The 26,812-nt window shown below is 44.8% G+C and overlaps 1 protein-coding gene across 9 annotated transcripts in view; it reads left to right on the top strand.

The window, feature by feature from the left end:
* syne1a (spectrin repeat containing, nuclear envelope 1a) overlaps positions 1–26,731 on the top strand; it is a 174,254-nt gene extending 147,523 nt beyond the window's left edge. For 5 of the 9 annotated variants that reach the window (XM_029743599.1, XM_029743560.1, XM_029743754.1 and 2 more), the window contains 18 exons: positions 8,130–8,292; positions 9,956–10,143; positions 10,946–11,096; positions 12,076–12,258; positions 13,871–14,008; positions 14,527–14,718; positions 14,865–15,167; positions 15,528–15,546; positions 16,377–16,445; positions 17,053–17,198; positions 17,321–17,447; positions 17,590–17,801; positions 21,196–21,402; positions 21,588–21,716; positions 21,864–22,130; positions 22,340–22,432; positions 23,421–23,479; positions 25,156–26,731. In XM_029743599.1, the coding sequence (XP_029599459.1) occupies positions 8,130–8,292; positions 9,956–10,143; positions 10,946–11,096; positions 12,076–12,258; positions 13,871–14,008; positions 14,527–14,718; positions 14,865–15,167; positions 15,528–15,546; positions 16,377–16,445; positions 17,053–17,198; positions 17,321–17,447; positions 17,590–17,801; positions 21,196–21,402; positions 21,588–21,716; positions 21,864–22,130; positions 22,340–22,432; positions 23,421–23,479; positions 25,156–25,429 (2,920 nt within the window). In that variant the 3' untranslated portion in view covers positions 25,430–26,731. Of the gene's footprint in view, positions 1–8,129; positions 8,293–9,955; positions 10,144–10,945; positions 11,097–12,075; positions 12,259–13,870; positions 14,009–14,526; positions 14,719–14,864; positions 15,187–15,527; positions 15,547–16,376; positions 16,446–17,052; positions 17,199–17,320; positions 17,448–17,589; positions 17,802–21,195; positions 21,403–21,587; positions 21,717–21,863; positions 22,131–22,339; positions 22,433–23,420; positions 23,480–25,155 lie in introns of all 9 variants that reach the window. The other 4 variants (XM_029743807.1, XM_029743522.1, XR_003873502.1 and 1 more) reach the window with 3 other exon arrangements.
* The last annotated feature ends 81 nt before the right edge of the window (positions 26,732–26,812 follow it).

Below are 26,812 nucleotides of genomic sequence, written 5' to 3'. Positions count from 1 at the left end.
TTTGCTGATGACACCACGGTTGTAGGCCTGATAACCAACAACAATGAATCAGCCTATAGGGAGGAGGTAAGTTAACTAGCATTGTGGTGTCATGACAACAATCTCTCCCTAAAGGTCAGCAAAACAAAGGAGTTAGTTGTCGATTTCAGGAAGCAGAGGAGGGAACATGCCCCCCTTTTAATTTATTTAACCAGGCAAGTCATTTAAGAACAAATTCTTATTTACAATGACAGCTTACACCGGCCAAACCCAGATGACGCTGGGCCAATTGTGCGCGGCCCTATGGGACTCCCAATCGCGTCCGGTTGTGATACAGCCTGGATTTGACCCAGGGTGTCTGTAGTGACGCCTCAAGGACTGAGATGCAGTGCCTTAAACCGCTGCGCCACTCGGGAGTCAGAAAACAGAATGGAAACTAGAGTCAGAAAACAGAATGGAGACTAGAGTCAGAAAACAGAATGGAGACTAGAGTCACAAAACAGAATGGAGACTAGAGTCAGAAAACAGAATGGAGACTAGAGTCACAAAACAGAATGGAGACTAGAGTCAGAAAACAGAATAGAGACTAGAGTCAGAAAACAGAATGGAGACCAGTCAGAAAATAGAATGTGTCATCATGGTCAATGATTAAGTTGTGCATTTGATGCACTGTAAATCCCTATGAGGGGGAGGGAATGAACAGAGTTGCTGAGTTGGCTTTACTACCATCTTGCTCTTATGATGTCAGACAATCTCGTCTGAACGTTAGACAATAAAATAGAAACACAATGGTTGTGTTTCAAACACTTGTTGGTCGAACAGATTCAGTTGGCAATTCACATTAACTTCATGGCTATCTGTAAAACGACCTGAACATTAGACAATACAATAGAAACACTGTGGTTGTGTACCTGTAAAACAACCTGAAGAACCCATCTATTCATATCTTCAACTGGTCCACTGCCTTCAGCTTTGATAATGGTTAACATGACATGATATACACATCACATTCTGCCACTCAGAAGTCATGAGAAGGGTGAGAAATCAGATGATGATTGAGCACAGGTGGAAAAGACATTATAAAATGAACAACCACACTATGGCCCATTGACATAGCAGTGGGAGAGAGCCATCGATTGAGAAAAGAACATGCCCCCCTGTCGAAGCAAATTGGTCAGACCACTGTGACCACTGTGTTTTGTCTCTGTTAAACTCAGCATGGTTGATGCCTCAGAAGATTAGTCCATCATGGTCTCCTCAAGCAAGGGGACAATGAACTACAACAGAATAAAATCACACGTCTAAACTAAAGCAAGATAATCTGCTGCCAGGTATGTGAATGGATATAGAAGCTGTAAGATTGGATGACTCGCAATTAAGCACAAGCCGAGTTTGAGTGGGTGGTTTATTGATATTCTGCCTTATAGCAAAATGGGGAAAACAATATTTTCACTATGTGAGTGAGAAAAATATGTTGTTGTACACTCCACCAGATGACAAACAAATAAATATGCAGAAATTGAAATATTAAATGTTTGGCAGCTACAATGGCAGTTATACACCAGAGTCTAAAATGTCAATACTCAGAGAAAATGTGGTTTGGATAAACAATAAGTTACATAGAAAAATATATGTAAAAGACAAAAACAGAATTGATCAAAACATACCATAGTTTAAGACTTCAAATATCAAGAAGACACTTCACAGTATAGTTACCAGAAAAAAACTTGATAGGTAGTTAAAAAATAAAAAGCATGGTGACTACTCAAAACGGTGCCTGAGGAAGGCCCGCTGCATCATCAAGGACCCCACACACCCCAGCCAGGAGCTGTTCACTCCCTTACCGTTGGGCAGACGTTACAAGCCATCAGACTGCTGAACACTTGAACTTGACTGACCACCTGCACTGACTCTCTGCTCCTTAGCACACACACACACACACACACACACACACACACACACACACACACACACACACACACACACACACACACACACACACACACATCCACACACACATACACACAGATATACAGTCATCCACACACACATACACACACATTCATGCTACACAACATCACAACTTTGGCTACCAGACTCTTATTATGATTGCTAAATACTGCACAATTTAAACACTTGCCACCCAAATCCATCTTCCCAAAAACACACGTAAATATTGGACTATAAATTGTGCCTTCCTGTATTATACTGATGCTAAAATGTTTATTTTATTCTACAGAGCCTAGGGTTGCAAATGGAAAGGTATAGTACTGGAAACTTTCAAAGTTTACCAATCAACTACCTGAATTTTTATGTAATCTATCACAAGACATCTAGTGGCCCTTTTTGGGTACTTCAGATTATCACAGGTGTCTGTAATTATCTCTGGCCCTCTGTGTGGCCTTATGAGGCCTTATGGCATGTAAAATACACTCACTTTATTAGGTACCCCGTTCATAAAAATGGTTAACTCCTACAGACAGTGAGTCACGTGGCCGTGGCTTGCTATATAAAGCAGGCAGAGAAGAATTGAGGCATTCAGTACTGTTTGATTGAGCGTTAGAATGAGCTAAAGGAGTCACCTAAATTACTTTGAGCGTGGTATGATCGTCGGTGCCAGGTGTGCCGTTTCCAATATCTCAGAAACGGCCGACAACCTGGGGTTTTCACGCACGACAGTGTCTAGGGTTTACAGCGAACGGTGCAACAAACAAAAAACATCCAGTCAGCGGCAGTCCTGTGGGTAAAAACAGCTCGTTGATGAGAAGTCGAGAAAGCTAAGAGGCGGACCAGAAATATGCAAATAATGGCGCAGTACAACAGTGGTGTGCAGAATGGCTTCTCGGAACGCACAACTCGTCTGTCCTTGTCACAGATGGGCTACTGCAGCAGGCGACCACACCAGGTTCCACTCCTATCAGCTAAAAACAAGAAGAAGCAGCTCCAGTGGGCCATTCTACTTCGACCAACACTGGACATTTGAGGAGTGGAAAAACATTGTCTGGACCGACGAATCCCGATTACTGTTGCGTCATGCTGATGGCAGAGTCAGGATTTGGCGTAAACAGCATGAGTCCATGGCCCCATCCTTCCTGGTGTCAACGGTACAGGCTGGTGGTGGTGTAACGGTGTGGGGAATGTTTTCCTGGCAAACGTTAGGTCCCTTGATACCAAATGAGCAACGTTTCCATGCCCTGAAGAATTCAGCCGCTTCTAAAGGCAAAGGGGGGTCCGACCCAGTACTAGATGGGTGTATCTAATAAACTGGCCACTGAGTGTATATGAAATAATTAAATAAGATGATTTTAAAATAAGTTGTAAATCATTATCCGAGATCAGTGAATGCCATTGGTGTTTTAATATGAGGGTTTCAGTAAATATCAAAAAGAGTGGTGAGGACGTGCGCATCTATTGTGTCTGTGCAGCTTGGGAAGTTTATTTTACTAGGCAAGTCAGTTAAGAACAAATTATTATTTTCAAAGACAGCCTAGGAACAGTGGGTTAACTGCCTTGTTCGGGGGCAGAAGGACAGCTTTGTACCTTGTCAGCTCAGGGATTTGAACTTGTAACCTTTCAGTTACTAGTCCAATGCTCTAACCACTAGGCTACAAAGTGATATGACATTCTGTAAATTCACAGCAATTCGCTTCCTCCTAGTGGAGAAGTCTTGAGTGAGAGGACGCCTGTGAGTCACATGACTAGAATAGCTGTGACTAGGCCTGTTGGTCTTGGTGTCAGGACAACAGGGAGGTAAAAAGAAAGAGAGCAAAAGAGCTCTCATGCCTTCCTCTTCTCTCCCCTCTTCCTCCCCCTTTCCCCTTCCTCTTGCTGAGCCAACGGTTCCCCTCTCTCTTTCCCTCCCTCTATCTTCCTCTGGCTGTTGCCCTCTGAGAATGTAATGGAGGGAGGAGGGGAGAAGAGGAGGGGAGAGGGGGGCAGTGAGTGACCTCAGAGACAGCTGCAGACTTGTTCTATTCTGTCCGTCCCTTTTTCCACAAGGAAAACTGAAAGCAGAGTCAGTTTCTCACAAGTAGTTTCTCACAAGTATAAGAAAACCTTAAACATACTTTCATTTTGTCTCATAAATGTGGAGTTTTTCAGCAGTTGGAGAAAGTATTTAGTAGTTTAACTTAGAGTGCTTGAAAAGAGAAGGAACTTTTCCCATTCCAGGAGTTCTCACAGAAACACTTGAACTTTTATCTCCTGTGCACACTGGCTCCGTGCACGCCTGCTGTGTGACATTCCATCCGTCTGCCTGCTCTGCGGCACATGGCTCTGACTGTAAGTCCTCTTTTAGCAACAGCAGCACTTGTCACTCTCAGGCACACACACACACACACACACATGCCGTTTGGGCTGTCTTTTTTTAATACCTTTGACAGCAGTTGACAAGTAACACCAGTGCCCCCCCCTCATGTTAACCCCCCTCTCCCGCCACTACAGGGGGTAAACTAGCTAGACTAAAGAAAGTCCCATTCGGAACACCCAGAAGAAAGAGAAGGGAGTTTAAACCATAGCTAGCTCCATAACGTTACTGTTTATTGACGTTAGCTTTGAGTTTGGACATTCCTGCCCCCATGGTTCTGGACTTGGGGACTGATAACATGGCAGGATGCCCAAGCGAAGACTCAGAGGATCTGCCGGAATGTGACTGCGATATCAACAGGCAGGCTTATTTTGGAGAATTGTGCTGGAATTGTTTTATCTTGGAAAATTACAATGGGGTTGTTTGGAATCTGGCTTGCATGTTCGTTTGCGCTATTGTGCAATTAATTAATCAAATAACTGGTTTTGGATAATAGTGTAAGAAGTTGTCGGCTGGATACTGGAGAACTACAGTATTGCAGAGCTTTGTGTACAAGCAGAGTGTGGGAGGAGTAGGCTAGCTGTTGTTGACTGTTATAGACGTTGAGACATTTCTCTCTGTGTTGATGAATAGACTGTTGTTTTTCTGCTCTCTAAAAGGTCACTGAGGGGACCAAAAACTCTTTCAATGTCAAACGTTCTTTTCTCTGTCATCAGTGGGTAACAACAAGAGAGAAGCATGAGATATTTTAGTGACTTTTACTCAGTTCAAAACATACTGTAGCTGCTTAGGGTGAGAAGCATAAACAGTACATCATTGCTATATTCTTTTCACCTTGTGCAAATATTTGGTGATTTAGAATATTAGTGATATTGATTGCAATCAGTGTGGGCGGTAACATTACGTAATCAGATTACTTTCAAATTGGGTAATATTATTACAGTTACTTTGTCAAATAATGCGATAATGTCAGAATCATATAACTACCGGACGCGTTTCCATGATCCGATCTCGACTTGCTTCCTCATTTAGTTCTGAGCAAGCTGGGAAAGGCTGTTTGGACAAATGTCATGACAGCTGCTTTCCATAGAAATGTATAGAGGGTGCAGCTCTGATTTTTGCCATTGATCACTTCTGTGATAGAAAAGCCCATAGAGGTCTTTCCCGTCTAGTGGCAAGTGTGCACTCTATACATCTCTATGGTTCCGTGTAGCCTACATGCAGTTTATATCCAGAATTGGCAGCTCCAGAGAAAGATTTTAAATGAAAAGATAGGAAATCTGTACAGATTTTTGGCTTACAGTATATGTGGCTTATTAAGCAACCCATATGTCAGGTTGGAGGGGGAGCGTCGCTGCACAGCTATTTTCAGGTCTCTCCAGAGATGTTTGATCGGGTTCAAGTTGGGGCTCTGGCTGGGCCACTAAAGGACATTCAGAGACTTTTTCCGAAGCCACTCCTCCGTTGTCTTGGCTGTGTGCTTAGTGTCATTGTTCTGTTGGAAGGTGAACCTTCACCCCAGTCTGAGGTCCTGAGCGCTCTGGAGCAGGTTTTCATCAAGGATCTCTCTGTACTTTGCTCCGTTCATCTTTCCCTCGATCCTGACTAGTCTCCCAGTCCCTGCTGCTGAAAAACATCTGCTCAGCATGATGCTGCTACCGCCATGCTTCACCATAAGGATGGTGCCTGGTTTCCTGCAGACGTGACGCTTGGCATCCAGGCCAAAGAGTTCCATCTTGGTTTCATCAGACCAGATAATCTTGTTTCTAATGGTCTGAGATTCCTTTAGGTAAACTCCAAGCGCGCTGTCATGTGCCTTTTACTGAGGAGTGGCTTCCGTCTGGCCACTCTACCATAAAGGCCTGATTGATGGAGTGTTGCAGAGATGGTTGTCCTTCTGGAAGGTTCTCCCATCGCCACAGAGGAACTCTGGAGCTCTGTCAGAGGGACCATTGGGTTCTTGGTCACCTCCCTCACCAAGGCCCTTCTCTCCCGATTGCTCAGTTTGGCCGGGCAGCCAGCTCTAGGAGGAGTCTTGGTGGTTCCAAACTTCTTCCATTTAAGAATGATGGAGGCCACTGTGTTCGTGGGGACCTTCAACGCTGCAGACATTTTTTGGTACCCTTCCCCAGATCTGTGCCTCGCCACAATCCTGTCTCTGAGCTCTACGGACAATTCCTTCGACCTCATGGCTTGGTTTTTTCTCTGACATGCACTGTAAACTGTGGGACCTTATATAGACAGGTGTGTGCCTTTCCAAATAATGGCCAATCAATTGAATTTACCACAGGTGGACTCCAATCAAGTTGTAGAAACATCTTAAGGATGATCAATGGAAACAGGATGCAACTGAGCTCAGTTTTGAGTCTCAAAGCAAAGAGTCTGAATACTTATGTAAATAAGGTATTTCTGTTTAAAAATATATATCCATTTGCAAAAATGTCTAAAAACCTGTTTTTGGCTTTGCCATTATGGGGTATTGTGTGTAGATTGATGAGGATTTTTTTTTATTTTAGCAATTTTAAAATAAGGCTGTAACGTAACAAAATGTGGAAAAGGGGAATGGGTCTGAATACTTTCCGAATGCACTTCCCTGTGGCTCAGTTGGTAGAGCATGGTGTTTGCAACACCAGGGTTGTGGGTTCGATTCCCACGGGGGGCCAGTACAAAAAAAAAAAGTTTTATGAAATGTATGCATTCACTACTGTAAGTCCCTCTGGATAAGAGCGTCTGCTAAATGACAAAAATGTAAATGTATGTACTGTATTCTAGTCAATGCCGCTCTGACATTGCACTTCATAATATTTCTTAATTCCATTCTTTTACTTTTAGATTTGTGTGTATTGTTAGATATTACTGCACTGTTGGAGCTAGGAACGCAAGCATTTCGTTACACCCACAATACATCTGCTAAATACGTGTATCCGACAAATCAAATTTGATTGGATTGATGTGAGTACCCTGGCATGATGACATTCTGATGAGGCAGTCCATTTATAGAGCAGAGTACTCATGGGCTATACACAGCTGAAATAATAATGCCATATCGTCTGCCCCTATAGACCGGTCTGTGATACCGCCTCCTGTACAGTCACAGTTACAGTGGTATAGGGTGTCTAAAGTGGCACAAGCCTGCTAAAAACGTCCAAAGGGTAACAACTTATTTACTTTAATTAGTGGATCCAGTTCAGAATGGCTCCTGCCTGCATTCAATACTAGTATTTCTGGTGTGACAGGGAGGGACAGTGTGAGAGAGCTGCATAACTTTGAAGGGTGTAGTGTGAATGTGAATACTTGAGTCTGCTTCTTTGGTAGTTTATAATGGGCGTATTTAAAATCAGAGGACATTCTTTCCATTTCTCACAACCTCCATAAACGTTTTACATATTTAGATTGTAACGCATCATACGTCCAAAATGGATCCCAGACAGATGTTATGTGCAGTTACAATAGGAGTTTAATATTCACAAAAATCTGTCCTGTAAACAAATCCCTAAACCCTTCTGACCTCATGATATCATCTTCCCCTCCTGCAGCCATCTCAGTTGCGGACATGTTGGTTATGGTTTGTTGTGGTACTGGGGCCCCCCTCTCTACCTCTCATTCCTACTGGAGGACAAGTGATAATGGGGGAGCTGAGTTATATTGTGTTGTTACGGTTGCTTCTTGGTTGTTGAGTTGTTGGGGTTTATTAGTGGTTATGGTTGATATCTTCAGTGATTGTATGACTTCATACAGTAGGTAAAGTTTGTAATCTCTCTAAGAATGAGGTAGTTGAATGAAGTTGTGGTAGTATTTAGTTTGTTTGTATGGAGGGTGTAACATGACTGACTCTCTCTCTCAGGGTGAAGAAGTTGAGGGAGACGCTGGTTGCGGTGCAGCAGCTGGATAAGAACATGTGCAGTCTGCGCTCCTGGCTCGCCCACATCGAGACAGAGCTGACCAGACCTCTCGTCTACGACACCTGTGACGCGCAGGAGATACAGAGGAAACTCAACCAGCAGCAGGTGGGAGGAACACACACTCACTCTGTTTGTCTGGGAAAGAGACAGACAGGTAGGCAAGGCTAGCTACATGATCAGATCATGTGGGTTGATTTATTTCCTAAAGTACGTGGTAAACATCTGAACAACTGGTGATGATGTAACAGGGTAGAAAGTCATCGCCCAGGTGATGTCTTTATGGTATTTTCTCACCCACTGTTCCTGTTCCTGTCCTCACCCCTCCAATTCTACCCACTGTTCCTGTTCCTGTCCTCACCCCTCCAATTCTACCCACTGTTCCTGTTCCTGTCCTCACCCCTCCAATTCTACCCACTGTTCCTGTTCCTGTCCTCACCCCTCCAATTCTACCCACTGTTCTTGTTCCTGTCCTCACCCCTCCAATTCTACCCACTGTTCCTGTTCCTGCCCTCACCCCTCCAATTCTACCCACTGTTCCTGTTCCTGTCCTCACCCCTCCAATTCTACCCACTGTTCCTGTTCCTGTCCTCACCCCTCCAATTCTACCCACTGTTCCTGTTCCTGTCCTCACCCCTCCAATTCTACCCACTGTTTCTGTTCCTGTCCTCACCCCTCCAATTCTACCCACTGTTCTTGTTCCTGTCCTCACCCCTCCAATTCTACCCACTGTTCTTGTTCCTGTCCTCACCCCTCCAATTCTACCCACTGTTCTTGTTCCTGTCCTCACCCCTCCAATTCTACCCACTGTTCCTGTTCCTGTCCTCACCCCTCCAATTCTACCCACTGTTCCTGTTCCTGTCCTCACCCCTCCAATTCTACCCACTGTTTCTGTTCCTGTCCTCACCCCTCCAATTCTACCCACTGTTCCTGTTCCTGTCCTCACCCCTCCAATTCTACCCACTGTTCCTGTTCCTGTCCTCACCCCTCCAATTCTACCCACTGTTCCTGTTCCTGTCCTCACCCCTCCAATTCTACCCACTGTTCCTGTTCCTGTCCTCACCCCTCCAATTCTACCCACTGTTCCTGTTCCTGTCCTCACCCCTCCAATTCTACCCACTGTTCCTGTTCCTGTCCTCACCCCTCCAATTCTACCCACTGTTCCTGTTCCTGTCCTCACCCCTCCAATTCTACCCACTGTTTCTGTTCCTGTCCTCACCCCTCCAATTCTACCCACTGTTCCTGTTCCTGTCCTCACCCCTCCAATTCTACCCACTCTCCTGTTCCTGTCCTCACCCCTCCAATTCTACCCACTGTTTCTGTTCCTGTCCTCACCCCTCCAATTCTACCCACTGTTTCTGTTCCTGTCCTCACCCCTCCAATTCTACCCACTGTTTCTGTTCCTGTCCTCACCCCTCCAATTCTACCCACTCTCCTGTTCCTGTCCTCACCCCTCCAATTCTACCCACTGTTCCTGTTCCTGTCCTCACCCCTCCAATTCTACCCACTGTTCCTGTTCCTGTCCTCACCCCTCCGATTCTACCCACTGTTCCTGTTCCTGTCCTCACCCCTCCAATTCTACCCACTGTTCCTGTTCCTGTCCTCACCCCTCCAATTCTACCCACTGTTCCTGTTCCTGCCCTCACCCCTCCAATTATACCCACTGTTCCTGTCCTCACCCCTCCAATTCTACCCACTCTTCATCCCTTGACCTGTCTCCACCCGTCCTCATCTTTCTTCTCTCTCTTCCTTCCCCTTTCTCCACCTCCAGGACATTCAGCGGGACATAGAGAAGCACAGTACAGGCGTGGCGTCTGTGTTGAACCTGTGTGAGGTGTTGCTACATGACTGTGACGCCTGTTCTACGGAGACAGAGTGTGACTCCATCCAGCAGGCCACCAGGGGCCTGGACCGACGCTGGAGGAACATCTGTGCCATGTCCATGGAAAGGAGGCTCAAGTGGGTCCTATACACGTACACACACACACACACACACACACACACACACACACACACACACACACACACACACACACACACACACACACACACACACACACACACACACACACACACACAGTACATATGTGTAGGAACTCTATTTTCTCCTCTTGCAAACCTTCAGTGTGTCTAGGGATGCAAAGCTACCGGTAATTTACCAAAGTTATTGGAATCTTCTGTAATTTTGGTAATTAACAGGTTATCTATTGCAATCTATGGTAACTTTGGTAGTTTATACTTGAATACATTTTTTTAAATGCTTTCGTAAATAGTAGTCATTTTTTATATATGTGTCCATATCTTCCATGAGTTTCTAGGAAATAGACCATATGGTTAAAGAGAAAATTGCCTAATTAATGAAAAAAAACATCTAATAATCAATGGCATTATTTTAAATTAACTCTGCAACTCTTTCAACTATTGTCTTTTTTCATTGACATAGTAAAATAAATAAAAGAGTAAAAAATATAGCCCTCATATTAAACACCAATGGTATTCACTAAATTGATGGTTTATTTTAAGGATAATGTTTTACAACTTTGTCATTCTATATTTTATTTTAAAATCATCTCTATTAGATTTGTGATAATCTGAAGTACCCAAAAAGCCCACTGGATGTCATCTAATAAAATTCCATATATTCCTTGAAAGTTACCAAAATTCTGGTAGTTTACTGGTAAACTTCAAAAGTTTCCAGTAGTATACCCTCCCCTTGCAACCCTAAGTGTGTATCATACGTCACTCTCTCGTCTTCTTGTAGGATTGAGGAGACATGGAGGCTGTGGCAGAAGTTTCTGGATGACTTCTCTCGGTTTGAGGAGTGGCTGAAGACCTCAGAGAGGACGGCTGCTCTTCCCAACTCCTCTGGAGTTCTATACACCATCGCAAAGGAGGAGCTCAAGAAGTTTGAGGTACAGGTTAGAGAGCGGTTGAAGTTTGAGGTACAGGTTAGAGAGTGGTTGAAGTTTGAGGTACAGGTTAGAGAGCGGTTGAAGTTTGAGGTACAGGTTAGAGAGTGGTTGAAGTTTGAGGTACAGGTTAGAGAGCGGTTGAAGATTGAGGTACAGGTTAGAGAGCGGTTGAAGTTTGAGGTACAGGTTAGAGAGTGGTTGAAGTTTGAGGTACAGGTTAGAGAGCGGTTGAAGATTGAGGTACAGGTTAGAGAGCGGTTGAAGTTTGAGGTACAGGTTAGAGAGCGGTTGAAGTTTGAGGTACAGGTTAGAGAGCGGTTGAAGATTGAGGTACAGGTTAGAGAGCGGTTGAAGATTGAGGTACAGGTTAGAGAGCGGTTGAAGTTTGAGGTACAGGTTAGAGAGCGGTTGAAGTTTGAGGTACAGGTTAGAGAGCGGTTGAAGATTGAGGTACAGGTTAGAGAGCGGTTGAAGATTGAGGTACAGGTTAGAGAGCGGTTGAAGTTTGAGGTACAGGTTAGAGAGCGGTTGAAGTTTGAGGTACAGGTTAGAGAGCGGTTGTGGGCAGAGAAAAGGGGAGGAAAGGAGGGGAAGAGTTTATATAGTTGTAAAGACAGGGTAGGAAGAGCGACCGAGAGATGAAGTAAGAATGAGAGAGCGTGTGTGTACAGTGCAAAGTGAAGGGGGGGCATATGGGGTAAAGTGAGAGAGTGCAGAGTAAGAGAAGGGGGAGATCAGATTACTGGAATCTGTTTTTGCTGGCCATCACATTCTTCCTACAGTAGCTGACCAGGGCCAATGGGGTCATGTGTCAGGGTCATCCCAGGATACCACAGGCTTTCTTCAAACTGTTGTTGGGTCAAAATTATCAACCAATTACACATACTGAGACCACCAACCTTACATTTACTTTGTATTTTATTTCGTATGTGTACAGTATTTGTATAAAATCTTCATTCTGATATTGTGTGTGTCCTAGGCCTTCCAGAGGCAGGTCCAGGAGTTTCTGACCCAGCTGGAGCTGATCAATAAGCAGTACCGCCGACTGGCCAGAGAGAACCGCACAGACTCCTCCTGCCGCCTCCGAGAAATGGTGCATGATGGGAACCGGCGCTGGGACAATCTGCAGAAGAGGGTTGCCTCCATCCTGCGCAGGCTCAAGGTATGCTGGGAAATCTCATGATGTCATAACATATGTTATGAAACATGGTGATGATATAGCAGAGCATGCTCAGGTCAAGATTTATCACATCATTTTGTTGTGAAGATAAAAGAGTAGAAACTCACAAATACTTAGTTTCACTCTGATCACTGTTTTAATCTAGTTATTAAACAGCCCTATAACACTGTTTTAATCTAGTTATTAAACAGACCTATAACACTGTTATAATCTAGTTATTAAACAGCCCTATAACACTGTTATAATCTAGTTATTAAACAGACCTATAACACTGTTTTAATCTAGTTATTAAACAGCCCTATAACACTGTTTTAATCTAGTTATTAAACAGCCCTATAACACTGTTTTAATCTAGTTATTAAACAGACCTATAACACTGTTATAATCTAGTTATTAAACAGACCTATAACACTGTTATAATCTAGTTATTAAACAGCACTCTAACACTGTTTTAATCTAGTTATTAAACAGCCCTATAACACTGTTTTAATCTAGTTATTAAACAGTCCTATAACACTGTTATAATCTAGTTATTAAACAGCACTCTAACACTGTTATAATCTAGTTATTAAACAGCACTCTAACACTGTTTTAATCTAGTTATTAAACAGCACTCTAACACTGTTATAATCTAGTTATTAAACAGCCCTATAACACTGTTATAATCTAGTTATTAAACAGCCTTATAACACTGTTATAATCTAGTTATTAAACAGTCCTATAACACTGTTTTAATCTAGTTATTAAACGGCACTCTAACACTGTTATAATCTAGTTATTAAACAGCCCTATAACACTGTTATAATCTAGTTATTAAACAGCCCTATAACACTGTTATAATCTAGTTATTAAACAGACCTATAACACTGTTATAATCTAGTTATTAAACAGACCTATAACACTGTTTTAATCTAGTTATTAAACAGCCCTATAACACTGTTATAATCTAGTTATTAAACAGCACTCTAACACTGTTATAATCTAGTTATTAAACAGCACTCTAACACTGTTATAATCTAGTTATTAAACAGCCCTATAACACTGTTATAATCTAGTTATTAAACAGTCCTATAACACTGTTTTAATCTAGTTATTAAATAGCCCTATAACACTGTTATAATCTAGTTATTAAACAGCCCTATAACACTGTTATAATCTAGTTATTAAACAGCCCTATAACACTGTTATAATCTAGTTATTAAACAGCCCTATAACACTGTTTTAATCTAGTTATTAAACAGTCCTATAACACTGTTTTAATCTAGTTATTAAACGGCACTCTAACACTGTTATAATCTAGTTATTAAACAGCCCTATAACACTGTTATAATCTAGTTATTAAACAGCCCTATAACACTGTTATAATCTAGTTATTAAACAGCCTTATAACACTGTTTTAATCTAGTTATTAAACAGTCCTATAACACTGTTTTAATCTAGTTATTAAACAGCACTCTAACACTGTTATAATCTAGTTATTAAACAGCCCTATAACACTGTTATAATCTAGTTATTAAACAGCCCTATAACACTGTTATAATCTAGTTATTAAACAGCCTTATAACACTGTTTCCCTCTCTGTGTGTTCTCTCAGCACTTTATTGGTCAGAGGGAGGAGTTTGAGACAGCTAGAGACAGCATCCTGGTGTGGCTTACTGAGATGGACCTGCAGCTCACCAACATAGAACACTTCTCAGAGTGTGATGTCCAGGCCAAGATCAAACAGCTAAGGGTAAGAACCAGTGGAGGCTGCTGAGGGGAGGACGGCTCATAATAATGGTAGGAACGGAGCAAATGGAATGGCATCAAAACACCTGGAAACCATGTGTTTGATGTATTTGATACCATTCCACTAATTCTGCTCCAGTCATTACGACGAGCCCGTCCTTCCCAATTAAGGTGCCACCAACCTCCTGTGGTAAGAACAGTGTGTCAGGAGTGTGCGTGCATGCATACGTGCGTGCATTCGAGTACGTGTGTGTGAATTTGAATGCTATATTTTCAATGTTTTTTGAGTTTGAATGAACTCTCTATGACGGCTTGGCAATTTAACTCTCTGACTTGGTATCATCCTGTGCTGTATGTAACTAGTATCTTCCCATGGCAAATTTAACTGGCATCACAAATAGAGATAAAAGCATTTCCCCTAACATTACTTGATCACAGTGCCCCACCTTGGAAACTCATACTGAAACGTCTAACCCCTGACCTTTGCCCTCTCTGTGTGTGTGTGTATGTGTGTGTGTGCAGGCGTTCCAGCAGGAGATCTCTCTGAACACAGGGCAGATTGAGCTGGTGTTCAGGCAGGGGGAGGCCCTGATAGAGAAGAGTGAGCCTCTGGATGGTGCTGTTCTAGAGGAGGAACTGGAGGAGCTACAGAGGTACTGGCAGGAGGTGTTTGGACGTGTCGACAGATACTACAAGAAGTTGACCCGCCTGCCTGTGAGTAATGTCTTCTGCTTACAGAACACACACACACTACAAGAAGATATGGGCCATTTGCCAATATGATATAACTGTCATAACCTCGTACACACCCCTAGCACATGCCATACAAACACACACACCCCCCCTCTCCTTCCCTTCAGCTTGCCGATGATGAACTAGACTGCTCTGACCGAGATCTGGACATGGACGAGTCAGCTGATCTCTCTGACCTGCAGTGGGGTGACTCCTCCCTCCCCTGCCCCTCCAGTCGCCCCACCTCGGGCTCTGTCCTCCCCCCACAGGCGGACCGCTCGGGCCGGGACACCCCAGCCAGCATGGACTCTATCCCACTGGAGTGGGACCACGACTACGACCTGAGCCGGGGGCTGGAGAGTGCTGGAGGGCGGGGTCTGGGGTCAGACAGGGGCAGAGGACAGGAGCAGGAGGAGGAGTACCTCAGGTCGGCTGCCGCTGTGTTGTCAGGTTAGTATAATACTACTACAGGCTGCCGCTGTGTTGTCAGGTTAGTATAATACTACTACAGACTGCCACTGTGTTGTCAGGTTAGTATAATACTACTACAGACTGCCGCTGTGTTGTCAGGTTAGTATAATACTACTACAGACTGCCGCTGTGTTGTCAGGTTAGTATAATACTACTACAGACTGCCGCTGTGTTGTCAGGTTAGTATAATATTACTACAGACTGCCGCTGTGTTGTCAGGTTAGTATAATATTACTACAGACTGCCGCTGTGTTGTCAGGTTAGTATAATACTACTACAGGCTGCCGCTGTGTTGTCAGGTTAGTATAATACTACTACAGGCTGCCGCTGTGTTGTCAGGTCAGTATAATACTACTACAGACTGCCGCTGTGTTGTCAGGTTAGTATAATACTACTACAGGCTGCCGCTGTGTTGTCAGGTTAGTATAATACTACTACAGGCTGCCGCTGTGTTGTCAGGTTAGTATAATACTACTACAGGCTGCCGCTGTGTTGTCAGGTTAGTATAATACTACTACAGACTGCCGCTGTGTTGTCAGGTTAGTATAATACTACTACAGACTGCCGCTGTGTTGTCAGGTTAGTATAATACTACTACAGACGGCCGCTGTGTTGTCAGGTTAGTATAATACTACTACAGACGGCCGCTGTGTTGTCAGGTTAGTATAATACTACTACAGACGGCCGCTGTGTTGTCAGGTTAATATAATACTACTACAGACTGCCGCTGTGTTGTCAGGTTAGTATAATACTACTACAGACTGCCGCTGTGTTGTCAGGTTAGTATAATACTACTACAGACTGCCACTGTGTTGTCAGGTTAGTATAATACTACTACAGACTGCTGCTGGAGATGGACAGAGCAATACTTTATTGATAAGTGTTTAATTGATGTCCAAGGGGAATTCACTGTTATACAAACAACAAAAATAATAACAAGGATATACTGCAAGAAGTTCTCCCATCAAAGTGATCATTTACTTAGGATATTTGTAGCATTTAAAAAGCCCATGTATCTATTCCAACATTAAATAGATTACCAGTACTCAAACGTGAAAATTAAGAGTAATAGGATGAAAAAAAAGCATACAATTAAACCTATACACACTACATACTTGTCCAATGTCCCTTGTTCTAATTGTGAGGACTGTGCATATCTCTCTTTGCAGATGTAGTTATACCAGAAAGCCCAGAGGCCTATATAAAACTGACAGAGAGCACACTGAGATCCTCCTCTGGTAGGCAACTAGCCACACTAGCATGCTAACGTGCTTAAGCACAAATACCATATAATTTACCATAGCATGCTAACGTGCTTAAGCACAAATACCATATCATTTACCATAGCATGCTAATAAAGTATGATGAGCAAACAAGGTATATGTGTAATTTATCATCGCATGTCAATAACAGTCACAAAACTAAATATACTAACATGCCTGTTCAACTGCGGTAAATTAACATTGCATGCGTCATTCACCATTGTTGCATGCACCATCATCATTCAAGAATGTATACATCATATAAGAATGTATACACCATATAAGAACATATACACAATAGCATGCTAAACACTTTTCCATTCACCTTTGTTGGAATCACATCACGCAACTGATCATATAAGCCACCTACTTTTCCTTCTTTGTTTGCAGTTTTTAAACAAAGGAATTGCACTGACTAACATTTAACATTGCTTGTTTTTTCCCTTATGAGCATGTTGTCCAGGTGGACCAGTCTGCCAGTATCCACCACTACTGTTTGTCAAAATGAAATTGTAGACTGGCCAAAAACAAACCCACAGAGAATTCTCTCTCCTCATTGGCTGACCCCCTCTTGACCCCACAGGTGAGCCAGGTCAGCTGGAGGCCCACCTGAGACAGTTGGACCAGGCTGTGGACTCTGGCCGCTACTCTGTCCAGCAGGGAGAGGCGGCTGCCTGCAGTGGTCAGGCCAGCACCAGCCCTGAGCTGGACTCAACTTACATGGGCTATGTGAGGGCTTTCTCTCCTAGAAAATCTCCTAGTAATAGTATGGCTAAAACTGTCAGAAATATACCGAAAAACCCAAATGTCATGTTGTAGCATGATAAGATTATGGTCCCTGTCTGTTGTAGATGCGTCTGATGGGAGAGTGTCGGGGCAGTATAGATGCAGTGAAGAGGGCTGGAGGACAGCTGACTGAGGAGGATGATGACATGCCAGGACTCACCAACCCCACCAGCACAGACAGCCAGAGTGCAGGTTGGTGACACACACACACACACACACACACACACACACACACACACACACACACACACACACACACACACACTCTCTCTCGCTTATTATAACCAATAATGAGGGATGAGTCAACTGAAACTGTGTTACTTCTCTCCCCAAGGTGTGATTGAGCGTTGGGAGCTGATCCAGGCTCAGTCTCTGAGGGACAAACACAGACAGAAGCAGAACCTGCAGCAGTGTCACCAGCTGATCTCAGAGCTGCAGACCATGAGGGCATGGCTGTGCGAGGCAGAGGCAGAGCTGGGACAGCTACGGGTGCTAGACCTCAGCACAGACATACACACCATCCAACAGAGGATCAGGAAGCTCAAGGTGTGTGTGCGTGTGCATGTGTGTGTGCATCTTATGTATACCATTTGCATCTATGTGCCACATGATACCCATGGTCTCTATGATTTCCCATGCCCATGTGCAGTGTAATCACGAGCCTGCTGGTCTAGTGCCCAGGCAGAGACCTATATAGTACAAACACATCACCAGCTGCTGTAGTCTATAACACATCACACAGCCCAGCTGCTGCAGTCTGTTACACATCAGACCAGCTGCTGCAGTCTGTTACACATAAGACCAGCTGCTGCAGTCTGTAACACATCAGACCAGTTGCTGTAGTCTGTAACACATCAGACCAGCTGCTGTAGTCGGTTACACATCAGAACAGCTGCTGCAGTCTGTTACACATCAGACAGCCCAGCTGCTGTAGTCTGTTACACATCAGACCAGCTGCTGTAGTCTGTAACACATCAGAACAGTTGCTGTAGTCTGTAACACATCAGACCAGCTGCTGTAGTCGGTTACACATCAGAACAGCTGCTGCAGTCTGTTACACATCAGACAGCCCAGCTGCTGTAGTCTGTTACACATCAGACCAGCTGCTGTAGTCTGTAACACATCAGACCAGCTGCTGTAGTCGGTTACACATCAGAACAGCTGCTGCAGTCTGTTACACATCAGACAGCCCAGCTGCTGTAGTCTGTTACACATCAGACCAGTTGCTGTAGTCTGTAACACATCAGACCAGCTGCTGCAGTCTGTTACACATCAGAACAGCTGCTGCAGTCTGTTACACATCAGACCAGCTGCTGTAGTTTGTTACACATCAGACCAGCTGCTGTAGTCTGTTACACATCAGACCAGCTGCTGTAGTCTGTTACACAGACCAGCTACTGTAGTCTGTTACACATCAGAACAGCTGCTGCAGTTTGTAACACATCAGACCAGCTGCTGCAGTCTGTAACACATCCCACAGACCAGCTGCTGTAATCTGTAACACATCCCACAGCCCAGCTGCTGTAGTCTGTAACACATCAGACAGCCCAGCTGCTGTAGTCTGTAACACATCACACAGCCCAGCTGCTGTAGTCTGTTACACATCAGACCAGCTGCTGTAGTCTGTAACACATCAGACCAGCTGCTGTGGTCTGTAACACATCACATCAGACCAGCTGCTGTAGTCTGTAACACATCACATCAGACCAGCTGCTGTAGTCTGTAACACATCACACAGCCCAGCTGCTGTAGTCTGTAACACATCACATCAGACCAGCTGCTGCAGTCTGTAACACATCCCACAGGCCAGCTGCTGTAGTCTGTAACACATCAAACAGACCAGCTGCTGTAATCTGTAACAGATCACACAGCCCAGCTGCTGTAGTCTGTAACACATCAGACAGCCCAGCTGCTGTAGTCTGTTACACATCACACAGGCCAGCTGCTGTAGTCTGTAACACATCAGACCAGCTGCTGTAGTCTGTAACACATCCCACAGGCCAGCTGCTGTAGTCTGTAGCACATCCCACAGACCAGCTGCTGTAGTCTGTGACACATCCCACAGGCCAGCTGCTGTAGTCTGTAACACATCCCACAGCCCAGCTGCTGTAGTCTGTAACACATCAGACCAGCTGCTGTAGTCTGTAACACATCAGACCAGCTGCTGCAGTCTGTAACACATCCCACAGGCCAGCTGCTGTAGTCTGTAACACATCCCACAGGCCAGCTGCTGTAGTCTGTAACACATCACACAGCCCAGCTGCTGTAGTCTATAACACATCCCACAGGCCAGCTGCTGTAGTCTGTAACACATCCCACAGGCCAGCTGCTGTAGTCTGTAACACATCCCACAGGCCAGTTGCTGTAGTCTGTAACACATCACACAGCCCAGCTGCTGTAGTCTGTAACACATCCCACAGGCCAGCTGCTGTAGTCTGTAACACATCACACAGGCCAGCTGCTGTAGTCTGTAACACATCACACAGCCCAGCTGCTGTAGTCTGTAACACATCAGACCAGCTGCTGCAGTCTGTAACACATCCCACAGGCCAGCTGCTGTAGTCTGTAACACATCCCACAGGCCAGCTGCTGTAGTCTGTAACACATCACACAGCCCAGCTGCTGTAGTCTGTAACACATCAGACCAGCTGCTGTAGTCTGTAACACATCCCACAGGCCAGCTGCTGTAGTCTGTAACACATCCCACAGGCCAGCTGCTGTAGTCTGTAACACATCAGACAGCCCAGCTGCTGTAGTCTGTAACACATCAGACCAGCTGCTGCAGTCTGTAACACATCCCACAGGCCAGCTGCTGTAATCTGCAGCACATCCCACAGGCCAGCTGCTGTAGTCTGTTACACATCAGACAGCCCAGCTGCTGTAGTCTGTAACATATCAGACCGGCTGCTGTAGTCTGTAACATATCAGACCAGCTGCTGTAGTCTGTAACACATCACACAGGCCAGCTGCTGTAGTCTGTAACACATCACACAGCCCAGCTGCTGTAGTCTGTAACACATCCGACAGACCAGCTGCTGTAGTCTGTAACACATCAGACAGCCCAGCTGCTGTAGTCTGTAACACATCCCACAGGCCAGCTGCTGTAGTCTGTAACACATCCGACAGACCAGCTGCTGTAGTCTGTAACACATCAGACAGCCCAGCTGCTGTAGTCTGTAACACATCCCACAGGCCCGCTGCTGTAGTCTGTAACACATCAGACAGCCCAGCTGCTGTAGTCTGTAACACATCCCACAGCCCAGCTGCTGTAGTCTGTAACACATCACACAGGCCAGCTGCTGTAGTCTGTAACACATCAGACAGCCCAGCTGCTGTAGTCTGTAACACATCCCACAGGCCAGCTGCTGTAGTCTGTAACACATCCCACAGGCCAGCTGCTGTAGTCTGTAACACATCCCACAGGCCAGCTGCTGTAGTCTGTAACACATCAGACAGCCCAGCTGCTGTAGTCTGTAACACATCCCACAGGCCAGCTGCTGTAGTCTGTAACACATCCCACAGCCCAGCTGCTGTAGTCTGTAACACATCCCACAGGCCAGCTGCTGTAATCTGCAGCACGTCAGACAGGGATGTCAACAGACTATAAATACCCAGGCCGATCTGAACCCTGGTGGGGTTCGCTAACCTACACCTAGTTTACTGACACATACTGTTACTGCTCCTGTACTAGCTCTGCTCTGTCATCACCAAGCCTATTCATAACTACTGTAAACCAGTACTGAGCAGTATGGGTCAGTCTACCTACAGTACTTCCCCCTTTATTATACATTATACTGATAGTGTTACACATAGTGTATATGCACGTGGCATACATTCCCATACGGTCCAACACGTAACATAACAATAACACAAATGCTTACAAACAAACAGCCAAACAAACATACACACAGTCACTCATTTATCCTCTCCGCTCTTCCAGGAGCTGCAGAAGGCCATGGACGGCCACAAGTCCCAGGTCCTGTCAATCAACCTGAGCAGCGCTGACTTCCTCCAATCAGAGCCTGACTCGGAGGAGGCGTGGGAGCTGAGGGACGGGCTGAAGGAGATGAACTCACGCTGGGATTGGCTGGGCTCATCGCTGGAGGACTGGAGGGCGGAGCTACAAAGGGCCCTGATGCAGTGTCAGGTACAACAAACACTTACATGTAAACGTACACAGTCACACACATAAAAGGAACCTGTGTTATTCTGTCTGTTAATCATCTGTCATTTCACCCCCCATCTCTCTCTCTCTCCTCTCTCTCTCTCTCTCTTTCTCTCTTTCTCTCTTTCTCTCTCTCTCTCTCTCTCTCTCTCTCTCTCTCTCTCTAGGAGTTCCATGAGCTGAGCCACGGTCTGCTGTTGTGGTTGGAGAACATTGACCGTAGGAGGAACGAGGTTGTCCCCATCCCCCCCAGGCTCGACCGTGAAACACTACGGGCTCACCACAGAACACTCACGGTACTTCCCACTCCAATACACACAAACTGTGGGCAGCACTCCAAATCTGTTTATCCTCTCAAAAGACCAATATCCTAAAGGGTTGTAGCCTAGCCCAAATCAATGATATTAACCACTACCCCTCTCACCTCCTCCCCCATTCACCAGCAAATCAAGCGTGAGCTGCTGGACTCCCAGCAGAAGGCTTCCTCCCTCCAAGAGCTCTCAGCCCAGCTGCTTGTCCACACCCAGGCCACGTCCCAAATCCAACCGCAGGCTTCAGAGCAGGCCCAGAACCAGGCCCAGGGTAGTGAGCATCTGGAGGCCCAGGAGAAGGTGCATGTGATCGGGAACAGGCTGCGGCTGCTCCTCCGGGAGGTCAGCACTGACCTGGAGGGCCTGGAGAGGAGACTGGAAACCATGGACACACAACAGGTCAGAGGAAAATACACATAAGACCTACAGCCGTATCACATACATTTTTAGTGCAACGATTATGACAATCACTCTCCAGGTAACTAGTTTGTAGCAGTGAATGAAATAGTGAAATGCACCCTGTGTGTCCGGATGAGCATCAAGAGAAAAATAAAGACTATTCTTCAGACTGACTGTCTGTCCTTGTCCACATTATTGACCCTTTGTAGGACTCGCTACCTTTGTCTCCTGTGGACAAATCTGACATCTCTGGATCCACCAGCCCCGTCTCAGACGGGACCTCGACGAGTCGCCGGCGATCGGTAATGTCTCCCTTTGTACCTATCTAGGATGTATCACTTCAGAGTCCTTTACCGGAGGCTGTTATGTGTATAGAAAGTCATTAGTGTGGGGTATACTGGTTAGAGGAATAGCGACTCACCCTGACCGATTTATAGAGTGATCTCCCAAATGTTATTCTTAACCCAAAATGTCACCCCCTTTCCCTCTCCCAATGCATGCTGACCCCACAGGACAACTCTCTATCCCAGCTTTTACCCCGCAGCCACCCACCAGCCCTTTCTGTTTTCATTCAGTTAATTAAGGCAATTCATTGACGTTGCGTTTTACCCTTTGTTTGTAGATTGCTTTATTGCTGCCCTGCTAAAATGACGCTGCACCACTAAGGAATATGTTGCCCCACAAGCTGGTGTTCTTTGAGATGGGTTTTGCTACCTTCACCATGTAGATCTGCGTAGCCAAAAATGCACAAGAAACACTGGCTTTTCACTAGCTGATGCTTTTTACAGGAGAATTGTTGTGTTCGCAAGTAGCGTAATTGCAACTAAGTAGCGTAATTGCAACTAATTATAAACGTCAATGCTTCTAGTCATTACAGGCCACTGTAACACCACTATACCGTCATCATCATTTATTAATACAATCCTGAAGCATTACGAATCATTGGCAACAAATAAACATGTAAAATGAACAGGATAACAACATTTCATGTATTTTCTAGCCACCTATAGATGCTAATATACAGTATGTTTGATGAACATATCTGTAACTGAATTTTTGTAATTGTAATTGTTAAACAATCCAATGTGAAAAGCCAGGTTTGTTGATAGTCCAATCACCATCATGGATGTTGTTGCTGCTCTTTAGTTGTTAGTGTTCTATTGATGTTACTGCTCTTTCTGTTATTTGTTGATCGTTTTTTTCCTCTCATCTGAAGCTTGGTGTTTATTTGCTCCGGACTGAACCATTCTTTCTTTCTTTTACCCCCGTCCTGCTCATTGCGTGGTACAGCCCCGGGGCAAAAGTAGTCATGCCCACCCAGGACCCCCCGAGAGCGGCCCACATCACAGGTACCTCTCTCCTGGACTCTAGAACCATGGGAGGATGATGGAACCATGACTGCATATTTTGTACCTGTACAAATGATTAACCCAATCAGTCAATCAATCAAATCAATTATACTCGATGCATAGTCTATATGGTTAGAAAACCGAACATAAACCAGTTCCTTAGGGCAGAAGCTGTGATAGGTCCTCTGATTGGTCCTCTTCTGCCTCTCTCATCTGTTGAGAAATGATGCATCCTCTTTACCCCTCCAAACTTCCCCAACGTTGGCCCATATGAGTTCCATGATCTTCCTTCCTTCTAGAAGCGACCAAGCCTGTTAAAAGTCGTGAATCACCTAGTTCAGGGGGTTCCTTTCTTCCTTTATTGAATGAAAGTGCAACGTTTTCTGTTCTTTCATTGCTCTCTGCTGCTGTGCTCTGCTGTCTGAACGATGCTGCCAAGCGCTTGTCTGTCATCTTTTTACTGCTCACCTATCTGGCACCACTAATCCCTGTAGTTATTTCTCACCCACTAGATGGCATTATCTGAATATACAGTATCTGTTTCGCCCCCCCTCTTCTTTGCTGACTCACTTTGCCTTCTCATTTTTTATTAGTCACTTTCCCTCCCTCTATTCCTCTTTCTCTTAATAGAAAACTAGCTATTTGCTGTAATGAACTGTCTGAATCTCTTCCTACTTCCTTTCTCTTTCTGTCTATCTCTATTTTCCCTTCATCCCCCTTTCATCCCTGTACTAATAACCCACCCACCTCTGTCCTGCTCTCTTTGTTCTTTTGAGTCTTCACTCCGTGCTTTCTATTAAATGGATCCTAATAATGACATGTAGGCCGGGTAGAAGCCTGGCCCTAAATTAGCTCAGGGATGAGTGGTCGGGAAAAGGTAATGAGGCTCTGTTGGGCCTAATGGGCTCCATTGTATGAACAGGCCCAGGCCTCTTATTCACTAATTGACTTCGGAAATTGAAATCTAGTAGACGAGGTTGCCATGGAGATCAGGGGGTTCTTTGCGGCCCCAAACTGTGGATCTCCTGAGGTAGGGCTGCTGAGGTAAAACACACACATCACAATGCTCTCACCATTAATTTCAACCATTAATGAGAGATAGAGACATGTGTGGAAGGCTAGGGTGTGGAGGGCCTTCAGACAGACAGACTGCTAACAGCTTCCTCCCCCAGGCCACCAGGCAGCCCTGTGAGGATGAGGCCAGGTGGAGGAACGCAGCGTTCCTCTCTCCTCTTGGCTCCCTCTCTGGGAGTCTCTGGAGGGGTCTCTGGTACAGCGGTCTCTGCTCGGAATGAGACGTGGCATTGAACTCTCACACAGTCGGCTGTACGGCCAGGGTTTCTCACTCTGTGAGAAAAACAAGACTGAGACAGCTAGGAGGGATTTTACTTCATGTTCCCTGTGCATAGGAGATATTATGTGTGTAGAAATTGCTGCTTTGGTTTGTGCGTGAGAGTGTGTAACCTTTTCTCTGTAGTGTTTGAGTAACCTTGTGTGTGTGTGTGATTGGTATGCTTACTCTGGTGTGTTGTTTGTTACGATATTAACCCTTTTCACGGTATCTTACGTCTATACAGTTTTTACTAATGTATGTGTGTTTATGTGTGTTCCTGTGTCTAAAACCCTACTCTGCTATTTCTGGTGTGTCTAATGCCATTCTCTCTCTCCCTGACCAGCTCTCAGAGCGGCGCTGGCTGCGCTTCCTCCCGTTCTGACTTCCCCATGGTCCCCTCTTCCTCGTCCTCCTCCTCGTGCCCCCCAAGGGGCCAGTCCTTTATCCTGAGGGTCCTGAGGGCAGCTCTGCCCCTCCAGCTCCTCCTCCTGCTCCTGATTGGCTTAGCCTGCCTGGTGCCCATGACAGAGGAGGACTACAGCTGTCACCATGCCAACAACTTTGCCCGCTCCTTCCACCCAATGCTGCGCTACACCAACGGACCCCCACCCATATGAGGGTCATCACTTCCTGGTTCCAGAAATACTTTGTCATCTGAATGAATGTCCCCTACTGCTGTACACCGGTGGACTCATGCCCATAGAAGAGGACCTCCTGGATTATATTAACCCTCCCCCTCCCTGCAGGACTCTCCTCTGCTACACAGAGATGACATTCACTCATTTTAGACTCTAACGCCTAACAAACCAACCGACTAACAAAAGCATCCCAAGGCTACATGGCCTTAACAGCCTCTATATGAAACATGTTGTTCAACGCCCATCTACAAGATGAATGGACCTATACCTTGTGGGTCCCTTTATATCCTAAACAAATCTCTACTATTAGTTTTGTATTCTTTATAGTAATCTGTATTTTATTTTTTACAGTTTCAGAGGAAACGTCTTGAGTCTGAAGATGAAAAAAACACAGCACTACTTATATGTTGGGAGCCAAAGTGGGCTGTGCTGTGTGTCAGTGCTGCTGCTATTTATTTGTTAACTCAATCAGCATTCGGTAGATGTTAGAATCAATTAGGTTAGGGGGCTTCCGGTGAAGTTTGAATAGCGAACATTCCCATTAGTCCTAGAGATCCTATAGAGCTAAAAGCTGGACCTGGAGCACTGACATGGGAGAAAACTACAGGGACATGACTGACCTGCAAACACATGTTGAAATACCTAATTGGTTATAGTTATAGTTAGTTTAGGGTTAAGGTTAGAAGTTTGGTTAAGATTAGGGTTAACTTTAAGATTAGAGTTATGGGTTGGTTATGCCAGTCACGTCCGTTTAGTGGAACCCCACTGACATGAGCACTATTGAATGAAGGTACTGCACTGAAGCCGTCCACAAGATGGCCGACGTCTTCCTCCTCGGGCCAAGACAAGTATTTAACGTCGATATTATTTCAGTGTTTTAAGGCAAAACAATCGATGCAACAAGAAGAAACCAGTAAACTCACTTGTAAGATTCAGGTGATTTGTATAGTGATGTTTGAAATGCCTTTGAATATGGCAGTTATTTTTGTTTTATTAGCATGCACTTGAAATCCCTTGCTTTAAAAAAAAGCCAAACAATCACTGGTAGTGTTAAGTAGATGGATGTTATATAGTGTGCTTTGTAATAATAACGATGATGATGATGATGATGATGATGATGATGATCCGAACTGGATGGAGACATCTAAATCACTAGGCTGTTCAAAAATGAAACTGTAAAAACAATGAAAAATGAAATGGTTATTTATGTATGTACAGTTTGCTAATGCTGAGCTAATGAATAATACTCTCTTTGCATAATAAAATACAGTACATATTAAATATTAGTTTTTGTATTCCTTTGAGTTTGCATTACTGAATAACACAAATGCCAGACAGTAACTTAAAATATAATAAATACAT

Source organism: Salmo trutta, chromosome 1 (assembly GCF_901001165.1).
Source record: "Salmo trutta chromosome 1, fSalTru1.1, whole genome shotgun sequence".
NCBI classification, from domain to species: domain Eukaryota; kingdom Metazoa; phylum Chordata; class Actinopteri; order Salmoniformes; family Salmonidae; genus Salmo; species Salmo trutta.
This window is presented reverse-complemented; position numbering and strand designations above follow the sequence as displayed.